At 44.1% G+C, this 20,873-nt stretch overlaps 2 protein-coding genes and 1 long non-coding RNA gene across 5 annotated transcripts; 1 reads left to right on the top strand and 2 right to left on the bottom strand.

Moving 5' to 3' along the window:
- Positions 1-1,243: 1,243 nt before the first annotated feature.
- On the bottom strand, positions 1,244-6,508 carry snai1a (snail family zinc finger 1a). Of its 2 annotated transcripts, none has more exons than XM_030375047.1 (3): positions 6,420-6,508; positions 3,513-4,055; positions 1,244-2,827 (listed from the first exon to the last, which is right to left on the bottom strand). In XM_030375047.1, exons 2-3 carry the CDS (start codon positions 4,003-4,005, stop codon positions 2,637-2,639), a joined length of 684 nt encoding a protein of 227 aa, XP_030230907.1. In that variant the 5' UTR covers positions 4,006-4,055; positions 6,420-6,508; the 3' UTR covers positions 1,244-2,636. The 2 variants fall into 2 exon arrangements, with proteins under 2 accessions (XP_030230907.1, XP_030230906.1); XM_030375046.1 differs by lacking the exon at positions 6,420-6,508 and adding an exon at positions 4,640-4,920.
- A 3,947-nt stretch (positions 6,509-10,455) lies between these two features.
- cyld2 (cylindromatosis (turban tumor syndrome) 2) lies at positions 10,456-17,584 on the top strand. Of its 2 annotated transcripts, XM_030375044.1 has the most exons (14): positions 10,456-10,961; positions 11,409-11,955; positions 12,712-12,841; positions 13,647-13,891; positions 14,070-14,238; positions 14,346-14,478; positions 14,592-14,699; positions 14,937-15,016; positions 15,192-15,258; positions 15,346-15,478; positions 15,589-15,697; positions 16,070-16,188; positions 16,469-16,670; positions 16,994-17,584. In XM_030375044.1, exons 2-14 carry the CDS (start codon positions 11,521-11,523, stop codon positions 17,263-17,265), a joined length of 2,202 nt encoding a protein of 733 aa, XP_030230904.1. In that variant the 5' UTR covers positions 10,456-10,961; positions 11,409-11,520; the 3' UTR covers positions 17,266-17,584. The 2 variants fall into 2 exon arrangements, with proteins under 2 accessions (XP_030230904.1, XP_030230905.1); XM_030375045.1 differs by lacking the exon at positions 10,456-10,961 and having other exon boundaries at positions 11,383-11,955.
- A 1,649-nt stretch (positions 17,585-19,233) lies between these two features.
- Positions 19,234-20,858, bottom strand: LOC115556706 (uncharacterized). The gene is made up of 2 exons (XR_003979119.1): positions 20,079-20,858; positions 19,234-19,454 (listed from the first exon to the last, which is right to left on the bottom strand). It is a non-coding gene; the product is annotated as an uncharacterized LOC115556706 (long non-coding RNA).
- Positions 20,859-20,873: the final 15 nt, after the last annotated feature.

Here is a 20,873-nt window from a genome sequence, read left to right as displayed (position 1 = left end):
TAATCAGATAGGCCTAAGTATATATTTATATATATATATATATAAATATAAACCACATTTGTTTTGTGGACTCACGAGTGTTATAGATAAATATATCTATGTTCATAGATATCTATAGATATATATAACTTCTTACCAAAATGAGGCCACAACTAAAGCGTCAGATTGGAGCCGGTTCACGCCTGCTCACAGATATGTGAGCATAGCACGACTCCGATTCCAAGTCTCCTTCGTGTGACCGGGAAACGCGGTGAATCACTTATTCACGCTAGGACTGTCTTCAACGCTGGCTGAGGTCGAACAGCACAGATTTCCCTGACTCATTGGGGAATAGAGAGAGAGAGAGAGAGAGAGAGAGAGAGAGAGAGAGAGAGAGAGAGAGAGAGAGAGAGAGAGAGAGCCAAAGAGAAGAAGAAGAGCTTGGAAGAGCTTACCTCACTTTCTTCTGGCCCCGTTCCTACGCCCACGCACCTCCCTCACAGACACGCAGACAGGCGAACAGGCAGACAGGGACCGGGCTGGTTGACTTAGCTGAGTTCAGCCGCAGTCTGAGCACTGTGTGGTGACTCACGGTCTATGCAAAGGAAATGGAGGAGAGCACTACGATAAACCAGAGGTTGAGACGCAACACCTTACAACACCAGGATGACAGCACGTCTTGTTTCATTAGAAACCAGTTAAAAAATGTGTTCAAACCTACTGACCTTCTAGGACGGTTCCGTATGCAGAACCAGGTTTTGGATCTTTCCAAACACACAATCCAATCTACATACACACACAAGAACTTGCACGCACGTACGCACACACAAACAAACACACATACCGAAAGTGCACACACATACACACAGCAGACAAGCAATTAGGCAATAAGACAAAAAAGGGAACAGCAGAAGCCAGAAGCTGGATTGCGTTACCCTTTAGTGTTTGTCTAGTGCGTCTGAGAACGTGTGGCAGGTGGACACCAGGAGCAGGTGCAAATCAGTTGTTCCTGTACATCGTTCGGTTCACCTCCAGTACAATGGTCTATTGACTTATAACACTAGAAATCAAAAGACCCCTCCTGTTGAGCCTAAGTCAACCAGTTAATGGTTAACAGGATAACCAACGGCACAATATGACAATTCCATTGGTATGCTGCTTTTTTACTGGGGGATTTTTTTCATAGTGGTTGGGATTGGTTTGAGTTGTTGCTATTCTTCCATTGGGAATTGGTAATCTGGATCAGAGGATTGGAAATCATGAGTTTTAATAAACATAAATTACTTTATTGAATGAGAATTCATCAGTTATGAAATATGACAAAAAACATAACACACAAGCATGGTATAAAATTGAAATAAGACATCTTAAAATTGCACAACAAAAAAGCCATAACATTGTAAGGAAAGTTTAAAATCCGTCTCCATACAGGCCATTTAGCGGTCCTGGTCACATATCAGGTGTCCACGTCTCCATGGAGTAAACAATAAAAAAAGGCACGTTCTTTGGTCCAAACCGACTTTTTTTCCAACTATCTGGTGCTAATTTCTACTAATACTGCAACTGACACTTGTATAAGAACACAACTTACCAAATGAGGTAAATTAAAAGGCACGTTTTTGGTTGTAACACGATTTCAAGGCAGAGAAACAATAGAACTCCTAAAAAACAAAATGGCTTTAGTAGGCATGGCCAACACTGTGGTAACCTGGAGTGCATAAATTGCATCGTCTTCCTCATCATTAGGAGGGCAGGCGACAATGGCTTTGCTATTTGCTCAAGTTCATCTGATTAGACTCGGATCTGGGTGTCATCAAAACATGGGCTTACAAGCCATCTACACTGGAGGAGAAAAAAATAAAAACAAAGAATAAAATCACGAAGGGACTAACTGATGCCATTCTTCTGTGTGGACACACTTCCTTCTTTTTCATGAGCTCACCCGGCCAGTGGAAGTCACCTGCTGACACTAGCAGCGAAGGTCATGGCTGTTGCACCTGTTGGCCCCTCGTCTCTCTGCACTATAGTACCAGCGACAGCTGTGTCACTTATGGGTGAGAGAGAGTGTGTGTGTGTGTGTGTGTGTGTGTGTGTGTGTGTGTGTGTGTGTGTGTGTGTGTGTGTGTGTGTGTGTGTGTGTGTGTGTGTGTGTGTGTGTGTGTGTGTGTTGAGAGATTTACCCCACCCACGCACTCCCCCCCGTCACTCTGGGCAGGTCGGACTAGATCCTGGTCCTGAGCTGGCCTGCCACTAAGCCCTTCTGATGATTTAACTTATTTGGTCTGTTTAAGAAGTGGCCCGTCAAAGAGGGCCAGCACCTGAGCAGAATCTCTCAACTCAGCACTGATCCAGCAGCCCATAAAGTATGAAGGACCAGAAAAAAAAAAAAAAATGAAAGAAGTCCAAAGTTCATAAACAAGATATTGTATCTGTTCCTTTTTTTCCGCGATCCAAATCCCGGCCGCAGCCTTTGGCTTGTCACGGTACGTTGGCCGTCCTCTCCAAATGAACCCTGAGCACCGCGAGTCATGCTCTGACGGCCCTGCTGGTGGTCCTCTGGGCTGCGTTCAGCCTTCCACTAGGCCTGAAGGCCTTCACACAGGTCCCTCCATTCCCCCCTCCAGGGGAGAGGGCCTCTCCCCCCCCCCCCCCGGCCCTCAGCCCGTGGCGGAGCTGGAGCAGCAGCCGGAGGAGCTGTGTTTCTGCAGCAGGGACATGCGGCTGAAGGTGCGAGAGCACACGCCGCACTGGTACTTCTTCACTTCGGCGTGCGTCTGCAGGTGGGCGCGCAGGTTGGAGCGGTCGGCGAACGCTCGGTTGCAGTGTGGGCAGGAGAACGGGCGCTCACCTAGAGCACAGGGAATGAGGAGGAGGAGTGGGGAGAAGGGGAAGGAAAACAAAGGGTCAGACACACATCATATGACTCGTTGCCTACGACTCCTTTTGTCCCTACTGGTGGATGGCCTTTTGGCAGGTGGTGCTAATGATTGCCCCCCCACCCCCCACCCCCCACCAACACAAAGAGCCAGTCAGGCGTCTCCGGCTTCACAGGAGTGGACCGTTAACACCTCTGAGGACCTGGGCTCCCAACACATTCTGAAGATAATGAGCAGGCACATGGTCACAGGCACCCACAGCCTGACTGATTTATCATGATTCAATCAAAGGCAAATGAGATTAGCGCAGTGATGAGTATGCAGTAGTATGGAAGTAAATGCTCAATGATTGCAGAGGAGGGGGGAATCCTAGATGTTCTTTGTACCCTTTGTCAGAGGAACTCTAACCCCTATCCTGTACTCCTCCAGAGCGTCTATAAGATAATGTTGCATGAACATTCAGGGAAACAAGGGATCAATGATTAAAAGATCCATACAGGGCCTGCCAGTGTGATTATATCAATCAACTCGACTCAAAAATCTTTTTTTCCCTTTTTTTCTTAAAAAGGCACCAGCCAATGACAGTCCCATCACCAACGTCTGTTGGCAAAAGCTCAGTAGAGGTGACCCTGCAGTGCCCGGCGGCCACGGTCTCACCTGTGTGCGTGCGGATGTGGCCGCGAAGCAGCCAGGGCCTGGAGAAGGCCTTGCCACACGTGGTGCACACGCAGGGCAGTGTGTGCGAGCGGATGTGCATCTTCAGGGCCCCCAGGCTGGTGTACTCTTTGGGGCAATGTTTGCAGAGGAAGGCCGGTCTGGTCGCCAGGGGTGACGCCGCAGCCTCCCGCTCCTCCTCCACCTCTTCCTCTCGGGGAGACGAGACGGCCAGGCTCTTGACTCCCGTGCACTTCATGCGCTGCCGGGGGCCGTACGTGTGTTTGTGCGTGTGCGCGGGCTCGGGGCTGGGGGGGTCGGAGGTTCTCCCCTCGTCCTCTTCTCCGCTGCTACTGGCGCTGCTGCTGAGGCTAGAGGGGGAGCTGAGGTCCAGGGGCCCCACGGCGGGAGAGGGCTCCAGGGAGGAGGCGGGCAGGTAGAGGGCCGGCAGCACGCTCAGGTCCCACACTAGGCTGGCGGTGAAGCAGGTGGCCATGTTGTCCCCGGGTGCGAGCTCCGCCAGAGGGTACCGCTCCAAAGAGAGTTCTGAGGGAGGGAGACAGGGGGTTGAAGGAGCAGTCACAAGTTTCAAATAAGTAATGATAAGGAGATGAGGGTGATTCATCAACCGCTGTGGTTTAGGTTTTAAAGTAGATCCAATAGGAGTAACTTTTGTTGTTAACCCCTTTTCTTCGATGACGTAGTCGAATTGATTTTGTGTTTGGGTTCTATCTTTACACCCTCTTCCTGTCATTTAGAGAGTGAAGAAGTTAGAGCCATGAAGTTTCATCGGCCGTTTCCTCCCACGTATTCACAAGGGGTTGTAACATGAATGGAGCTCTGTCTGCAGAAAGGGGGAAAATTGCATCTAACGGGCCCCAACTTGATCGGGGATTTTCTGGTTTTGAAGGCATGCACAATAACAAAGTTTACGCGATTGGTTGTCTCTCGATAGAGTAGGTCTATATTGCGACATTAGAAAAACCCACTTACGATCAGACATAGGCTATTTAAGAAAACAGGTGGTTGCATTTTATAGGCTATTATAAGCTATAATTGTATCCAGTTGTGTGCGAAAGCATTTATCATTTTCAGCATTAAGTATTCACTTTTTTGTTTGTTGTACTCACCATTGTAGCATTCCAATTCACTGTAATTCGGCTTTTGTTTGGCAAAATATTTCTTTACCAAAAATGATCGAGGCATTTTTTATGTTTTGGTGTTAAATTAATGTGAATGGAAAAGTATCCCGCAACCGCGACGCAGAATTATCCAATTAATATATCCCTTGGATTCTTAAAAAAGTAAGAAGGAAAAAAAAACATCCAAATGTGGTCCTTTCTTCTACTTTTAAAACTAGACTGTGAGTGCGGCGGTCCCAAGATAACTAAATGTTCGCCTCTGTAGAAACACTCTGACATAAGCAACAGGGGTGTGCTCGCCCCGAGGGCACACCCCTCCTCCAGTCCTCCGCTAGTTAGGAGGCGAAATGTGCGTAAGAAGTACTACTTTACGCACAGACATTCTACAACATCAATTCGTGTTTCCAAGCGATAATTGTGCAGTATAAGTGCATCGCCCCTCAAATATAATGTCAGATGCCACTCATGCCAGTCATCTGTATAAATAGTGTTTGATTAAAGTTGCCCATCGGAGGCAATGTAGGCTAGTATGCAGGCTCGCCTCATTCGCGACCATACAATCCACGTGGGTGCAGTCACTTCACAAAGTTACACAGCAATTGAAAACGTACTATCTTCTCTGACATGGACACTCGCATCACACTGGATGCCTAACTGTTTGTGATGCAATATACATTCGCAACCAGACCCATATCCTAGAAGGATATCCTCTGAGCCAATTTCCAAATAGGGCTACTGCGACCTATTTAAAGAGAAAGATAATTAAGTGGGATTAATCGAATCCCTAATGTTAGATATCCGTGTGACATAACTGTGATTGAAGGATGCGTGATTATTGAAGGTTGCAGTCTCCTGATGGCTGTAACATCGCATTGGGTCAGGTGGTGCCTGCGGCATCTTATGACCCAGCTTGGGCCTAGCAGAGAAGGCCCTGCTGCCAAAACAATATATTTTGGCAGAAGGGCCAAAATGTATATAACTAGTATAATTATCATTATTGGAGGTGGGGGAAATGTTTTTCAGAATTATTTAGAAAAAAATATCCCGATCCCTGTTATAAGTTGTTGAAAATATTTGCAAGTAACAAAAAAATACATTATTCGTTCCCAACATTTGACTTAAATTATACTTCTCAATCGTCATCAAGGCCTTTCGTGTACTAACTCATATTAAATCGGCAGATATTCCAATGGGAAAGATATAATGGAATGTACAAAATATCACTAGCCTATTTCTTTAATGATGAACCATATTCCTATTTAATTTAGTGAACAATTTAGATAGTATATTAATTTTCAATTCTACCACCTGCAGTACCCTTGCGTACCACCTATGGTAGACGCACCGCTGAAGAGCAGTGGAACAGGCGCAAGGTAACAATTCTGGGCTTCATGAATTTATCAGAAGAGCAACTGCTCCACCTTCAGGATGTATGTGGTAACGTCTCCGAATTTTGGACAATAAATCACTACGATATATCTTATTATGGGGATTTGGAAAACACATCTTCATGAGACGCTTGCATTATTAATTAGTTTGTATTCTTTTTCTGTGTAACTAAGAACTTTCTGTTCAACTTTTTCAAACCTGAGAGCAAAAAATGGAAATTGATCCCAGATTTATATTAAAGGCATAGCGCTACATGCCTCAATCACCTACAACCATTTATTAAGGTTCCAAACAGCATCCATATTAACTTTAAAGAGTTAATAATATAAAATAACATCTCACGCAAAATAATAACATATTTCTCGTCAAGCAAACCTACTTTTTTAAAGGGACAGCGTGGTGGTGTCTGATTGGTCGAATCCGTGGAAGGGAGGGGCTTCGTTGGCCCTGTCAGCAGTGGTCGATTTCAAATTCGGTGCAAACAAGAACACAAAGAGAGCCATATTGCAGCATATCATAAATCTTCTTAACAAATACATAAAGATATATGCTGCTGGTCTGCACGTTTCCTTTCGAGAACTGCAACACGATTTCCGAATATATTTGAGGTTCATCATTCGCGGGTAAGTAAAACACAAATAAATGGTTGTTATGATTATCGTCACACTGTTTTCTTACGTTGTTAATGACACTTGTTCACTTCAATAAATGATGGATAACTCTGGATTGTTTCCATTTACAAAGCGAGTGCGACATATCGCTATAATGACGAAATAGTAATGGGTCCTTCATCTAACCAATATTTGAAAGCTTTTAGGCAAGCATCTGTCCAGTACATCAACTATAAAATCAAAAACCAACAATTCGCAATGCCTTTACCTTTAAGTTAAAATCATTGGCATGTCAACCATCCTCTCTAGACTTTTGGTTTACTGTTGCTATTGCCTATTCACTATCAAGTCTTCTGCCCTTTTTCAATCCACATCCATGGCAATGAATGCAAAGCGTATGCATACACTGCACCGTACAGTATTAGACCCTAAACCTCCACGCCAACTGTTCTGGTAAAATGAAGCATTCAACTCCGCAGGAGATGCAGCCCCCTCCTCCTTGTTCTGACAACATATGGCCCATAGAGTGGTGTCGATTGTTTAAATGTATTACATGAAACCTTATTGGTCGCTGTAGTCAGCTGACGAGGTTGCCTGAATTTAATTAGGACAAAATAATAACGGGTTTCAAAGTCATGATGACCTACTTTGAAAGAGGAGAGGACCTTTGTTGTTTGATGATATATAAAATACGAGGTGATATGTCAAAGAGATTCGATATGTAAAAATTGGGGATTTCTAAAATTGTATATACCATATTATCAAATAGTATAACAATAAGTCAGTGTGTGAAGTTTCTGTTCAAAGGCTGGGCCACTGTATCCAATATAGACTTAACTCATCCTTCTTTTCTCTCTATGCACAACAGCAGCAGACAATCAAGCTGGGAGAAGCCCTTCATCGCACCACCTGACCTCTAGAAGAACAGCAAGGGACAACGTCCTGGCTGGTGGGAGTCAGCAGAGATACAGACATGTTCACTGCAATCGCCCGCCTGCTTTTTGGTGGAGAGGAGAAGACTGCCGACGATGCCCAGCCCAGCGGGGAAGTGGTTGACGAAGGCTGGCTTCTGCTGAACCATAGAGGTTATTTGTTTTTGTATTATTACGTCGCTTATAGCGTCCATTCCTGTTGTCAGTTGTACGAACGAAGTATGTCACAACAGGCAGCTCACCCGAGTGCAGTTTTTAGTTTTTCAAACATTAATGGTTGATATTAAAATGTTCACCCTGTCCTAGTCGATGTGTTCATTCTATATGAACGATAGGACCCCAACAGCGGCGGTGATGTTATGCCCCATGTCTCCACAGAGGCTGTCAGCGAGGGGTGTTCAGGAGAGGAGGACCAGATTCAAGGTGCTGTGTTGACGCCTGCTCTGAGTGAACACCCTGACCCTAACCCAGGAGATGGCAGCGGGTAAGAAGGGAATGAAAATCTCCACAAAAAGGTTGTTTCATATCTAGACACACCTAGAGTCGAGGTGCCTCCTGAGTACCTAAAGTTTCAGAACACAGACGGTTGAGGATACAGTGTCCAGCTCCTAGACACTGTATTCTAAACTCTGGCTTTGAGTGTGCAAACCAAGAGATGTTTTTGAATCCATTTCCGACCTGATTTAGAGATGTGATTTCCTGTTCGCCTCACCTGGGTACGTTTCCTCCTAGGCTGTCAGAGCCGGAGGTTCTGGTGGACCGCAGCGCTCTGATCGCGGGGGTCCTCCAGAACGTGGCGTCCCGGGCCGCCGCGCTGGCCAAGGTCACACACGCCTCTCGGGTCCAGAGGGCTCAGGCCGGGGAGAAGCGCCGCCAGCTGACGCGGAGCAGTCTCCAGCGGCAGAACTGCGCCCGCCAGCAGAGCGAGAGCCACAGGTCCCACACACACCGCGGCGCCTACCTGCAGCAGCCGGGCTGCCGCAGCCACACCCACTGAGCAGGTGGACACAAGGACCGAGCGCTCGGATCAGCGTCGGAACGCCACACGAGAAGCTAGAGATAATAAAGTCATGAATCCACCTCATTTATATCCTTTCTTTGTGCAGCTCCAGACAAACCGATCCATGTGAACCCTGTCTCCACAGCAAAATATTATCAAAGCAATTCAGCAACTAAAATCGTATGAAGTTTGACGTCTCGTGGGAAGAGATGCGTTGTTTCGTCAAAGCCTTCTGCATTTCAAGTGAAGCTGAATGAGTGACATACCTACCGTGTGATTTTCTAGCATGCAGTTACGGAATGTGTTACAACTTTCAAAAAACAATAAACATGAACTGACTCGAGAGAATGTCCTCGATCATTTAATGATCATTTCAAAACCTACTTGCCCACAACGATACTATGGTATAGCAGAAGTAGATGAAATTCAACTGGCTCAGTAAATGATAAATAATATTGAATGAGTTGATGAGAGATATTTGAGTGGATTTAAAGGAACTTTCATTCTGTCATGTGTTCACTTTTTGTAGATAATGCCACAAATAGTGTGGATATTATTAGTGCTCTGCCATAATGCCATAATAACAATCTATTATTCGGCAACCCAATGAATCAACGCCAGAATGTATGCTATGCTAGTAGCATTGACTGCATTCCTTTGCTTAAGAGGGCCATTAAGAAGTATAATTATGAAGCCCCTCAGGTCTTCTACTAATTGGATACTAAAGTGCTTGGTGTTTCTTCGCACCTAGCAAACCAATTTTTGTCAATCATGTGACATTCATCACACTGAATGTCATGACAATGTGTTAAGACTATGTAATTGATTTGTTTTGACGATTATTTGTTTAAGCTGATATTAACAATTGTGGTTTGTTATGTGTGCTTGTGTGTGAGTATTTACAGATGGATGGCTGTACAGTATTTATGTATATACGCATATCTGTGTGTGTGTGTGTGTGTGTGTTTGTGTGTGTGTGTACTGGTGTATGTGTACTGGTGTATGTACTTATTGGCGTTCTTTTGAGTGTATTCGTATGTGTATCATGTGTATCTTTGTGTGTTTCTATGGATATATATTTATGCACGTTTCTGACGTGATTTGTGGGGGTGTATTGGTGTATATGAACATGTATATGTTTAGGTGCCATATACCATTTCATTGTAAATCTTTTATCTTCTTGTATCATACCATTTATGGTATGGTACAAGACTACTACTTTCCTTATCTTATCTATTTCATTGTATCTTGTCTTCTGTTGTCTACTGCTGCTACTGGAAAACTTGACTTTCCTTCGGTTTATATATAGCATTTATCTATCACTTTGGGTTCAGTGTCAAAAAGAAAACAACTCCATACTGAGTTTGCTGCAATGCCAGAAAGGAATTTTACAAAATTAGTGAATACTTTCAATGGTTAGACACAAGGTCAAGGCTTCACATTTGAGAATTCTGTTTCAATTAATGCAACTTTTCTAGTTTGAAAAACTTGTTCTGAGTTCAGAGGCTCCTGTCTCATGTCATACCCCCAATGGGCCCCCACCTGGACATACAGGTAAACCCACCACCTTCAGGACTACATTATTTGAAAGTTGTGACTCTACATGAAAAGGACCTCTTAATCCCAATTAGGTTTAACTTTGTTGTCTACTAAGAAGTATATGGAAGAACCTCACTCACTCAATGATGGCAAAATACCTAAAGTCTTGGCTATAAAAAGGCTTTGTTTAGTCTCTTATTTGGGAAGTGATGTGGCCGGAAGAGGGCTACCTTGCCTATCGATAGTGTTACGTGTACCGTCCAATAGAGGGCACTCCTGCGATAAAATAACTTTGGAGTCATCGGATCCAAACAAACCAAAAAAACATTTATGCATCTATCACGAACTTGGCCTTTACTGTAAACATGACACATAAGAATTTGACCCACCAGCCTACGTATGATGTATATCTAATTATGAAAACATGTCCCTCAAAGGAGCCAGGTAACGTCTGAAGAGCCAGAGGAGTATGGAAGACGGAAGTTCAGGTGGAAACGAGAGCTGCACACACTCGCACCTCTGCATTCTGGTTTCCTTCTGGGAAACTTGTCTCCCTATAAGTTAGGCAACTTTTCAGTTGCCTAATCAGTTAATCTCCTTTGGGTTTGCATCTTCCTTTTAGATTCATTGGCAGGATATCCGTAAATGTCTGACGTGTCTATTCCGTGGAAGTAAGTGGGTAGCAGGTAGGAGAACGAGTGGAGGCGTGGTCGGTTTCACGTTAATATCAGCTGCTCGTCGAAACTTCCTTGTTCAAAACTAATGAAGAGGAGGCTAAGACGTTAACGCTACAGTGTTTCAACAACGAACTGATGAAGTTGAAATGGCATTTAGACGGGGTAGGTACTACACTTTGTCACATGTAGCATAGACTCAGTGGATTTCTAGACCATTGCAAGGGGTTCAGGCTGGGGTCAGGTGTTCTCATCGGGGGGGGGGGGGGGGCATAAGATCGTGTAAAGTAACGTTCAACGTCAGTGGATCTTTGGCAGGCAATTTTTTTAAATTAGGTTTATTATTGTCCTTAACAAGGTCCATGTCAATGTTTTCTGTGAACATTGTAATTATTCACTTCACGATTCTCGTGGGCGGTTCCTACAAGCATAGTTCAAAAGCAAAGTAAGCAGGATCTGTGAGAGTTTCATACCTGGAGATGGTTACATATGCAGGTGTTTACTTATTTGCCTTGCACATTAGATTATCCACGGCTATCGATTTTAATTGATTAGTTCTGCGAACTTTTGCTCTTCCATTGGAATTAAAAAGGATTTGCACCTTTTTCCCAGGTTGAATTTCTCTGTCTTCAACATCCCTTCTGCTAAGCAGCCTGCCAGGTGATCCAAAAACAATCAAAGATACATCCTACAACCTATATACTTTATTTTAAAATTCAACAAAATGGAAAACAAAGCTGTTGGAAAAGAGAAATTCTTTATAGTCACTCGGGGGAAGTCATGGAAAGGATTCTCCCGGGGATGCATTGGTCGTGTGGAGGAAGAGAGGCAGGATGGAGAGGTGTTGGGGCTGATGTACACTGGCACCAGCAACACAGGCGGCCCCAACAGTGGGGGCACCGTGAAGAAGGAAGACACGTACCCCCTTACCCGTCACCAGGCCCAGCTGCTGCTCTTTGTGCCCATTGCAAGCAAGCGTGTTGAGCTGATCTGCGACCCCCAGCTGTTCTCTGCCATCTGTGAGCTGTCCCAGCATGATATAGTGATGGTGAAGTACAAGAAAGGGCACTTGCCAGCGCTGGTTAAAAACCTGATGAAGATTGGAAGAAAGGAGAATGCAGAGGACCTCCATATGCTTGGGTTCGAAGTGGAGTTTTTGGTATGTAAAAGGTCCCTTATGTGTTTCCTTTCATCATTCAGTCCAGTGGGCGAGGAACTTATCCTAGCATATTTAGTCTTTTTTTATTTTCTCTAACTATAAACAGTAACTACATAACTGGTTGCCACCGTACAAATAAATGTCAATGCCATAACATAACAACCTATAGGACATGTTCTGACAACTTGAGAGTAATGTCACAGCCTACTTGCTTTTACTCCAGCTTTGGTGGTTAATGTTGGAGTATGGGTTGGTTCCAGCCAAGATATTATTTTGTTAATATGTATCTTCTATTCAAAATAGAACAGTGTTTAATAAGTTATGTTCTGATTACTTCAGTTTTATAAGCAGCCCTGGAAGATATGTTTTTGTTATTCAGTTACTTTTTACTTCAACCTCTCCCACAAATCAGACTTAAGTCTTTAGTCTATAGGCTGACAAGCTCAAATCGCGGTGAACAAGGCGTTTCACTTTTTTAGCTTCATATTTGTTTTGACCAAGGCGGGGTTATGTTAGCGTGTAATTGGTGAACACCCACACGGCCAGCAGTCGTTAACTTAAAAAAGAAGTGCTACAAAGGTTTCAAATCTCACACCGTGTAGAGTCCATTTTACAAATAAACTTATTAAAATCCCCTTTTTCATCCACTTCCCCTCAGGAAGTGCAGATAGCATAGTAGGACTGCTGTATCCGAGATTACCCTCTAACTAGCGGTTTTTATTTGTTATTTGTTCTCTCTCGCTTTCTCTCTTATAGGACCAGGAGAAGAGTGCTGGGACCAAGAAGCCAGCTCCTCTCCCTCTGTTCAACGCAGCAGACATTGTCCAGGTGGTCCCTGGCTACACGGTCCCCTTTAGGCCTCACTGGGCCGATGGACACCCCGGCGGTAGGTACTGCATGGTACCAGGTACCATGTTCTACATAAGGGTCAGACGTTAAATGACTGTACCACAGCAGAAGTACAGGATGGGAATAATGATCATAATTATTAGTATAATTATTATTAATATTATCTAGATAGGTATCTAGAGCTAGCCTCCCAACATTTCTGTCCAATACAAGAGGGGAAATTCCTTCAATTATTTATGCATTCAAATTATAGTCTCGGAGTAATTGATGTTAGGATGTCACTGCAAACAAACATTAGCTACGTTACAATAATTTGCAAAAGAAAGACAAACCATCACTCTGGAAATAGCTTTTTAACATTCCATTACCAGGCTTTATGGAAAATACCAGTAAAACACTGTTTATATTCGCTAATGGAACCCGAACAGTTACAAAACTGTTTATTGTTATTGGTAAATGGAAAACCTGTCTATGACCCGCATCTTCTGTTCGGTTTTCCAATACATAGAGATTGTGAGTAAAGCAACTGCTTCCAACATACATGCGCACAGTAAAAGCAGAAACATGGGATCTGATTAAGATCAGATCAACAACATTTTACGTGAGCAGACAAAAGTGAACCGGAAAAACCTGAGATTGTCATGCTGTAGAATGCCCGGCGGCGCATATCACATGGCCCGGCACTTGTGCACATTGCATGCTCACGAGTTGTGTCGCATACCTGGGATGTAGACCTGTATTGTGGAATGACTGGCGGGCCATATCGATCGGTGTCAGTGCTTGTGACATAACCTCTTGAACCACACCATGGGATAATGTTGAACCGCCCCACATGTCACCAGGTGTCGACAGGAAGGTGGTGTCACGCATCAACTCCCTGCCCAACATGAGGACGCGTTTGAGGCCGAGCGAGACACGCACGGACCAGCGAATCACAGCGAGCCGTGGCCCCGCAGCGGACGAAGCCCCCCTGGATGTGGGCTCCATGGTGGAGGTCACGTCCAACACGGGGGCGACTGTGTACGGGGTCATCCGCTGGAAGGGTGTACCTGTGGGCAAGACTGTGGAGTGGGCGGGTATCGAACTGGTGAGATTCAAGACGTGGTTTAGGGTCAAATGCAAAAGAATTTCAGCAGCAATCGCTGGCAATGACATTGCCAGCATGACATGTATGGTGGATATTGCAGTAAGTCCATCAGAATGTGTTCCGAGTAGGTTTTTAATGTGGCGCGGGGCCTTCATCTGTCCCCTCTCCGTCTTCCCAGGACTATGACCTGAATGGCTGCTCAGATGGGATTCGTGGAGGTCAGAGATATTTCACTTGCCCAACGGGCCGGGCTTTGTTTGTTCCCATGACGATGTGCAGTCCTGACCAGAGGTTCCACGGCTCCTTCAACAGGAAGAAGACCCTCAAGAGCGTCGACATCCCCCCTGGTGGGACCCTGACCCCCCCCCCCCCCCCCCCCCACTCCCACCGTACTATTTATTGGTAGATCCCAAATCAGATGGGATGTTAATGATCCATGTTTGTTTGTGTTCAGACATCGAGTCGGACGATTCTGAAGAGGACACGCCACCTATCTCTGAATCCCAGGCCGCGTCTCTGTTAGTGGGGAGGATGAGAGGGATTCAGGGGCATTTCAATTCTTGTTACCTCGATGCCACGCTCTTCAGGTAAAGCTAGTGGGTGCGCATCATGTGATTCCCAGTACGTCCTCCTTATATCTACAAAATACACCCTTCATTAATATATATTTAAAAGCAGGTTTTTCTTTCTCCTGTTGCAGTTTATTCTGCTCTTCCACCGTCCTGGATAGCTCCTGGCAAAAGCCGGATTGGAAAGAAGAAGCCACCTGTCAAATACTGAGAAAAAAGATTGTCAACCGCTTACGCAGGTTTGCTGACTTTTTCTTGTCACTAGAAAGCTGGCTGTTTTGTTTTGGTGCTATCAGGGAGTTCTCAGAAACTAGAAGCTTTTGTACATAACTTAATGTGATAAATGAATAGATAGCTTTGTTTCGATTAACCCTCAAATATAACAACGTTTTTTTTTTTTTATCAGTATCTTAATCCAGATTGGACAATGATAGTGCTCACTGTTCACTGACCGTCACCTACTCCGTTCTCTCCAGAAAAGGCTTTGTTCATGCCGAGAGTGTGATGAGCCTACGCAAACAGCTTGGCTGCCACACTTTCCGAACAGAGGAAAAAGGTAGCCACTGCTTCTTCTTATGATTATCAATGTCATGTTATTACTATCAGTTGTTATATCTGTCTAACTTTTCTATTAATGATCTAATAAGAAAGGGTCATGTCTTTGCATAAATTGGATTTTGCACCAGTCTTTTGGTCCTAATTCTGTCCTGATGTCCCTGGCCCTCTTTCAGATCCTGAGGAGTTCATCTCAATTCTGCTTCAGCGAGTTCTCTGCATAGCACCGCTGCTTAAACTCAGGTCAGGATGAGAGCCAGCCCGAGTGTAGAGTTAGTGTTTCACTGACTCGTGTTGAGTTGCTGAGATGGAACCAGTGTTTCCTCATAGGTCCAACATGGAGAAGTGTGAGGGCGCGTACACCTACCAGATCATCCTAGACAAAGAGCAGGCCGGGAGGGTGCCGACCGTTCAACAGCTGCTGGACGCTTCCTTCCTGTCATGCAACCTTAAGTTTGAGGAGGTGGGTTGACGTTCTGCGAAGTAAACAAGACCTGATGATGTAGACGGCAGGTGGCCATTCATGTATGGATATCAAACGCCTATAAACCGTTTGTGTGTGTTGCCCCACAGGCCCCATCGTGTCTCATATTGCAGATGCCGAGGTTTGGAAAGAAGTACAAGATGTTCCCACACATCATCCCCTCTACCCATCTGGACCTCAACAATCTCCTTCACAATGGTGATGACCGGGTTCCACCTTATGAATTCACATTCTAGGAGCAGGATAGTATAGGGGTTCAGGTGTTCGACTCCCAGTCAAAGGGCTCCGGGTTTAATCCCCAAAGTCTCTAGTTTGTGTCTTGCTGTCGGCACTTTCCTGAGCAGGATGCCCTAACCCCTACTTGCTCCTTTATGAAATGTATTGATACAGTTTTATCTTATCTTATCAGCATTCACTATCCATTTTGGATCAGAGTGTCTGCTAACGGACAAAAATGTAAATGTTAGTTAACATTTACAACATCGAAAACTTCGAATACTTGTGTGACACACTTTGTTTTGAAACAGTGTCATTTTTGACACTATTTGGAATCACTTTTTACCTCTTTAGCTCCCAGAGAATGCTTCATCTGTGGGCAGCCAGCCACCAACGAGTGTGTACAGTGTCTGCAGGACCGCAAGCTCCAGCCAGGGAAAATCAAGCAGTACTGCTCCGTCTGCAGCACACAGGTAACCAGAACACTCTACTATTCAACCTGAGTACCAGGCCGAATATTAAAGCTTTTTTATCTTGCAATGTCGTATATAGTTTAAGATGTTGATGATTATATTAATTAGAATAATTATCTATACATTGCCATTCGTTGTGTCATACAGTGCTGTGAGTGCATACATTCTGAGCATGGCACTCTTTATTGACTGTTTTTTTATGTGCCATGCCCAAACAGATGGGACCAGATGCTATTTGTTCCCCTTAAATCTCTCTCCATCCTCTCCCTCTCCTTAACAGGTGCACACTCATCCCTCGCGGCAGGGACACCGCCCCAGAGCCCTGGCACCTGCAGAGCCGACCACCGGTGCAACCGTTCCCAGACACCCAATGGAGCTGTTTGCCGTCCTCTGTATTCAAACCAGCCACTACGTGTCCTTTGTCAAATACGGCCCTGACCCCCACTCATGGCTGTTCTTCGACAGCATGGCCGATAGATGTGGTGAGAGAGAGTTCATTTTTTTGTGTGCGTGTCAGTGTATTTTGTTACCCATCACGTAACATCGCTTCACCTAAAAAGAAAATATTAAAATGGGACTTTTCCCTAAAGCCTCACCTTGACTCTTAAGAAAAGGCGACTTTGTTGTTTATGCTAATGCTGATTTTGTTTTGCCGCTTCTGCTCGCTGCACTTAAGCTTGTCTTGTGCTCAGGGAATGCTCCGCGACGATTTGAGAGATAACATTGCTGGCTGACACAGAGACGTCATTAGCTCCACGTGGGCTGATGTCTTATCTAAACCCCGCCCTCCCTCCCTCTGTATCAGGAGACGACCAAAGCGGTTACAACATCCCAGAGGTCACGGCTTGCCCACAGCTCGGCGACTTTCTGTCCCAGTCGGAGGAGGAAGTGGCCGCGGTCGACCCCTCCCGTGCCGCCGAGCCCGTGCGCAGGTTGCTGTGCGACTCGTACATGTTCCTGTACCAAAGTGCGTCCGTGCCGCTCTGTGAAGAGAGCCGGCTGTCACTGCGCCAACAGGAGGGGGGAGGCTGCGAGGGGACGGACTGTTCCCAAAACAAAGCCACGCTAACCTTGTGATTCTCCACGGCCACCGGGGAAAGGCTACGGGACAATTAGGTGGGACACAAAACCCTGTAGCCTTCTGGAGTATTGTTGAGAAAAGCTATTTGTTGGAAATGAGGATCAATGACCTACAACACCACTTTGAAAGTGGTGTTCCAAGAGTGGTGCTGGGAATCTTTCTTAACTGTATATGAAGTATGAGACTTATAGATGTATGTACAATTTGAGGGATGGTCGTGCAGGTCACATCTATGATGTTATTATTCTATATTGGTGTGGTATCAGGTCTTCTTCTCAATAAATGGAAGAAATGTTGGAATCCTTCAACGTTAAACAGTGCAATATTGTACTTATTTTTATTTAATGCGACTGGAATGAAGTAGTGACTTTAGAAAATAAATACCTTCAGTTAGTCTCTTTTTAGTTATAATAAAAGTTTAGAGATGCATTCGTAGTATAATTATAAACAAAGCAAAGAGTTATTTTTTGTGTATACTTCCATGCACTCATTTGATACATTTACATGAGGACAATAGAGGAGAGAAAAGTATATTGTATAATAAAAAATGATTCGTTCAATGCAGAGTAGGGGATGATAATCTTGCTATAGTTTGGATTTTGGACATGTAGGATTAAACCCAGATGAATACATAGTACCAGTAATATTGCGATCGTTAACAGGGAGACGGCGACCCCTAGCGGGTTTGCAGAGGTACAGCACTAAGCCATTTGAAATTCGATAGTACTATTTTTCTAGGAGAACATAAAATACATTAATAAGCAAACTGATTTAAGTGCTACAATAAAGAACAAGAATAAAGTTTAATTATTTTATAATATTAGTTTGCAGTCTGAAAAGAATTTTTTCAGCCTGCTGCAGAAGATGGATAGGGTTTCAGCGGTCCTGATGTCAGTGGTGAGCTCGTTCCACCATTGTGAATCCAGGACAGTAAGGCCCATTCCCATTTCTACCCCTTACCCCTTCCCCTTCCCCCTCCTTCTTGTTTTTAAGGTAAAGGGGTAAGGGGTAGAAATGGGATTGGGCCTTAGTCCCAATCCCATTGCTACCCTTTACCCCTTTACTTTACCCCTTCAAAACAAGGGGGAGGGGTAAGGGGTAGAAATGGGATTGGGCCTAAATTATCGATATTTTGTTGAGTGGCTGCTGGGCTCTCCATTAGGAGGTAGCAAGCTTTTGGACCGTCATAGGTTACGGGCTGGGGTATATTGTTGGAGGATTTTCTGTAGAATTGCTCAAAGCCATTGGCAGCAAGCCAGAGACTTAACTCGGATTGGAGCAGCCCCTGGTAGCCAGTGTAGGGTGCGGAGGAGTGGTGTAGTGTGATAGGAGGTGAAGTGTGGTGTGGTGTGAGGTAGGTTGAAGACCAGCCGAGCTGTGGATTGTTAATGTGGTGACTTCAACTGGTTGTAATGGTAGTATAACTGTGTAGTTGTATGAACAGGACCTCCCTGGAGAGGTTTGGTCTAGCTGTCTGTAGCCCTCCCCGTTTAGGGGGTTGAAACCTCAACCTCAGCATCAGCTGGACCCACAGGTTGTCCACCAGGTCCCCGTTGATAGTCGATCAGCATAGTACTGTGTTAATTACAATAGCATGAGGAAATCGGGACAAGTAGCATTATTTATATTCATATTATTTAAATTATTCATATTATTATAAACATTATTATTATTATTCCTAGTAGTATCCCTAGTATTATTCATATTGGTATTCATACACATATTAATCTTTATATTATTATTATTGTATCGTATTTATCAAGTTAGGATAAGGGTTATGACATTCTTTCATCACAATTTGGGGTGCTTGCCTTTACTGCCACTCTGTGTTTGAATAGTATATTGCAATAAACTGCTAATTTGTTGAGTTGTGAATATCTCATGGTTCCATGACCGATTGTTTAGACTGAAATGGCCCAAACAAAAAACAAATGTGCCCACATCAATTTCAAAGGAGAACATACCAGTATTTTGATTCTCTTTAATTGCTGCTGACATATTATGGTAATTTTCTGTTTAAGTGCAGAATTTTAGACTAGTTTGATTATGTGTCCCCCAGAAGTAGTTATCGGTATAAAGTCTCTTCAAAGGTTTCAAATCAACACTGTGCATTTGGCTACTGTAGAAATACATGAGTGTAAGCTTCGTCCACTCGGGCAAATTAGCCTTCTTCGGTAGACTATCGCTGTAACGAAACAGAAAACAAGGGAGTTATTGATTTCCGGGCCAGACTGTGTGCAGTCTTCTGCTTCCCCCAGAAGTTCTTCTATAACATAGCAGGGCTGCTGGATCCAAGATAAATGATCCAGGCAGGATCCAGCAATCCTATTCATCTTTGGTCCTACAAAGTTGAACTATTTGGGGAAGAGGCCACGGAACCTGGGCCCGAAACCAGGGCCACTGTGGCTTATGTACTTAGTCTTTTTCTCTGCGAGGAAGGTTCCTCAGTGAGTGAAATGACCCGGAAGTATCAGGGGCAGCCATGGTAAGAGCTGTTCAACTTCTCTAAATGCCATGGAAAGGGGCTCCAATGCTTCCTTTCTTAACCACTTGTACACTGGACAATCCTCTACGAATGGACTGGAGATAATGCCATCCCACAATTGCTTGCAGCAGGAACATCTAAAACGACTAATCATTCTGCCGTTCACATAAACAAATGATCAACATGACCAATGACAATTATTTTACTACAATCATACTAATTGAGATCTATCTCCATAAATATGACCGGACAGGAGTTTGAGCGTGAGTAACCATATCAATGTGAAAATTATTTAATTTCCCTTCTGTGCATGGGAGTCTTTACCTTTGTTTTTTGCATGAAACGACACAGTATAAACGCATGGGGCAAAGCATGCAAAAGCTGCAGTTTTAGTTGTCCATCTTCGGAACGTTGTAATTTTATCATGGCGGACCCACGTCCAACACATCCGCCGTCGCACAATGACGTAGCTTAGTGTAAATGCATTGGGATATTTTAGCACCGCTGTGTTTTTATAATTCACATCTTTCCTTGACCTTATTCTTTTCTATCGAGGTAAAGGAAAAGATCAGATGTAAGGGATAAAAACGTGTAAACTTCGAAAATACATGTATTCTCAATCAAATCTAAATTAATATGTCATGGATGATTTAGGTGGAGATATAGAATACATTGCAGTGATATAGAATAAATTGCAGATACGTTCTCACTGAACTGAACTGATACTGAACTACCATTGATGATAGAGCGCACACACACACACACACACACACACACACACACACACACACACACACACACACACACACACACACACACACACACACACACACACACACACACACAGTTTGTATTTTTGATATAACAAGATGCAAAAATCTGCATTTTAACTTGTGTCTTGTAAAATTGTATCAGCACTCACGTTCAGATCTGTATCGTGTACCGCAGTGTAAGCTATTGCATTAACAAATATTGCAACGTAAAATAGTCCAAGTACAATTTAAATACTGATTTAGAATTTCCATATTTCTCTGAACAATTGAAAAAAATACTCTAGTTGACGCAATAAATGAATAAGTGGTTGTAATTTGGTTTCGGTGTACTTCAGCGGTGAGAAAG

This window comes from Gadus morhua, chromosome 13 (assembly GCF_902167405.1).
Source record: "Gadus morhua chromosome 13, gadMor3.0, whole genome shotgun sequence".
Taxonomy (NCBI): Eukaryota; Metazoa; Chordata; class Actinopteri; order Gadiformes; family Gadidae; genus Gadus; species Gadus morhua.
Note: the sequence above shows the minus strand (reverse complement) of the source record. Positions and strands in the feature narration are given on the sequence as shown.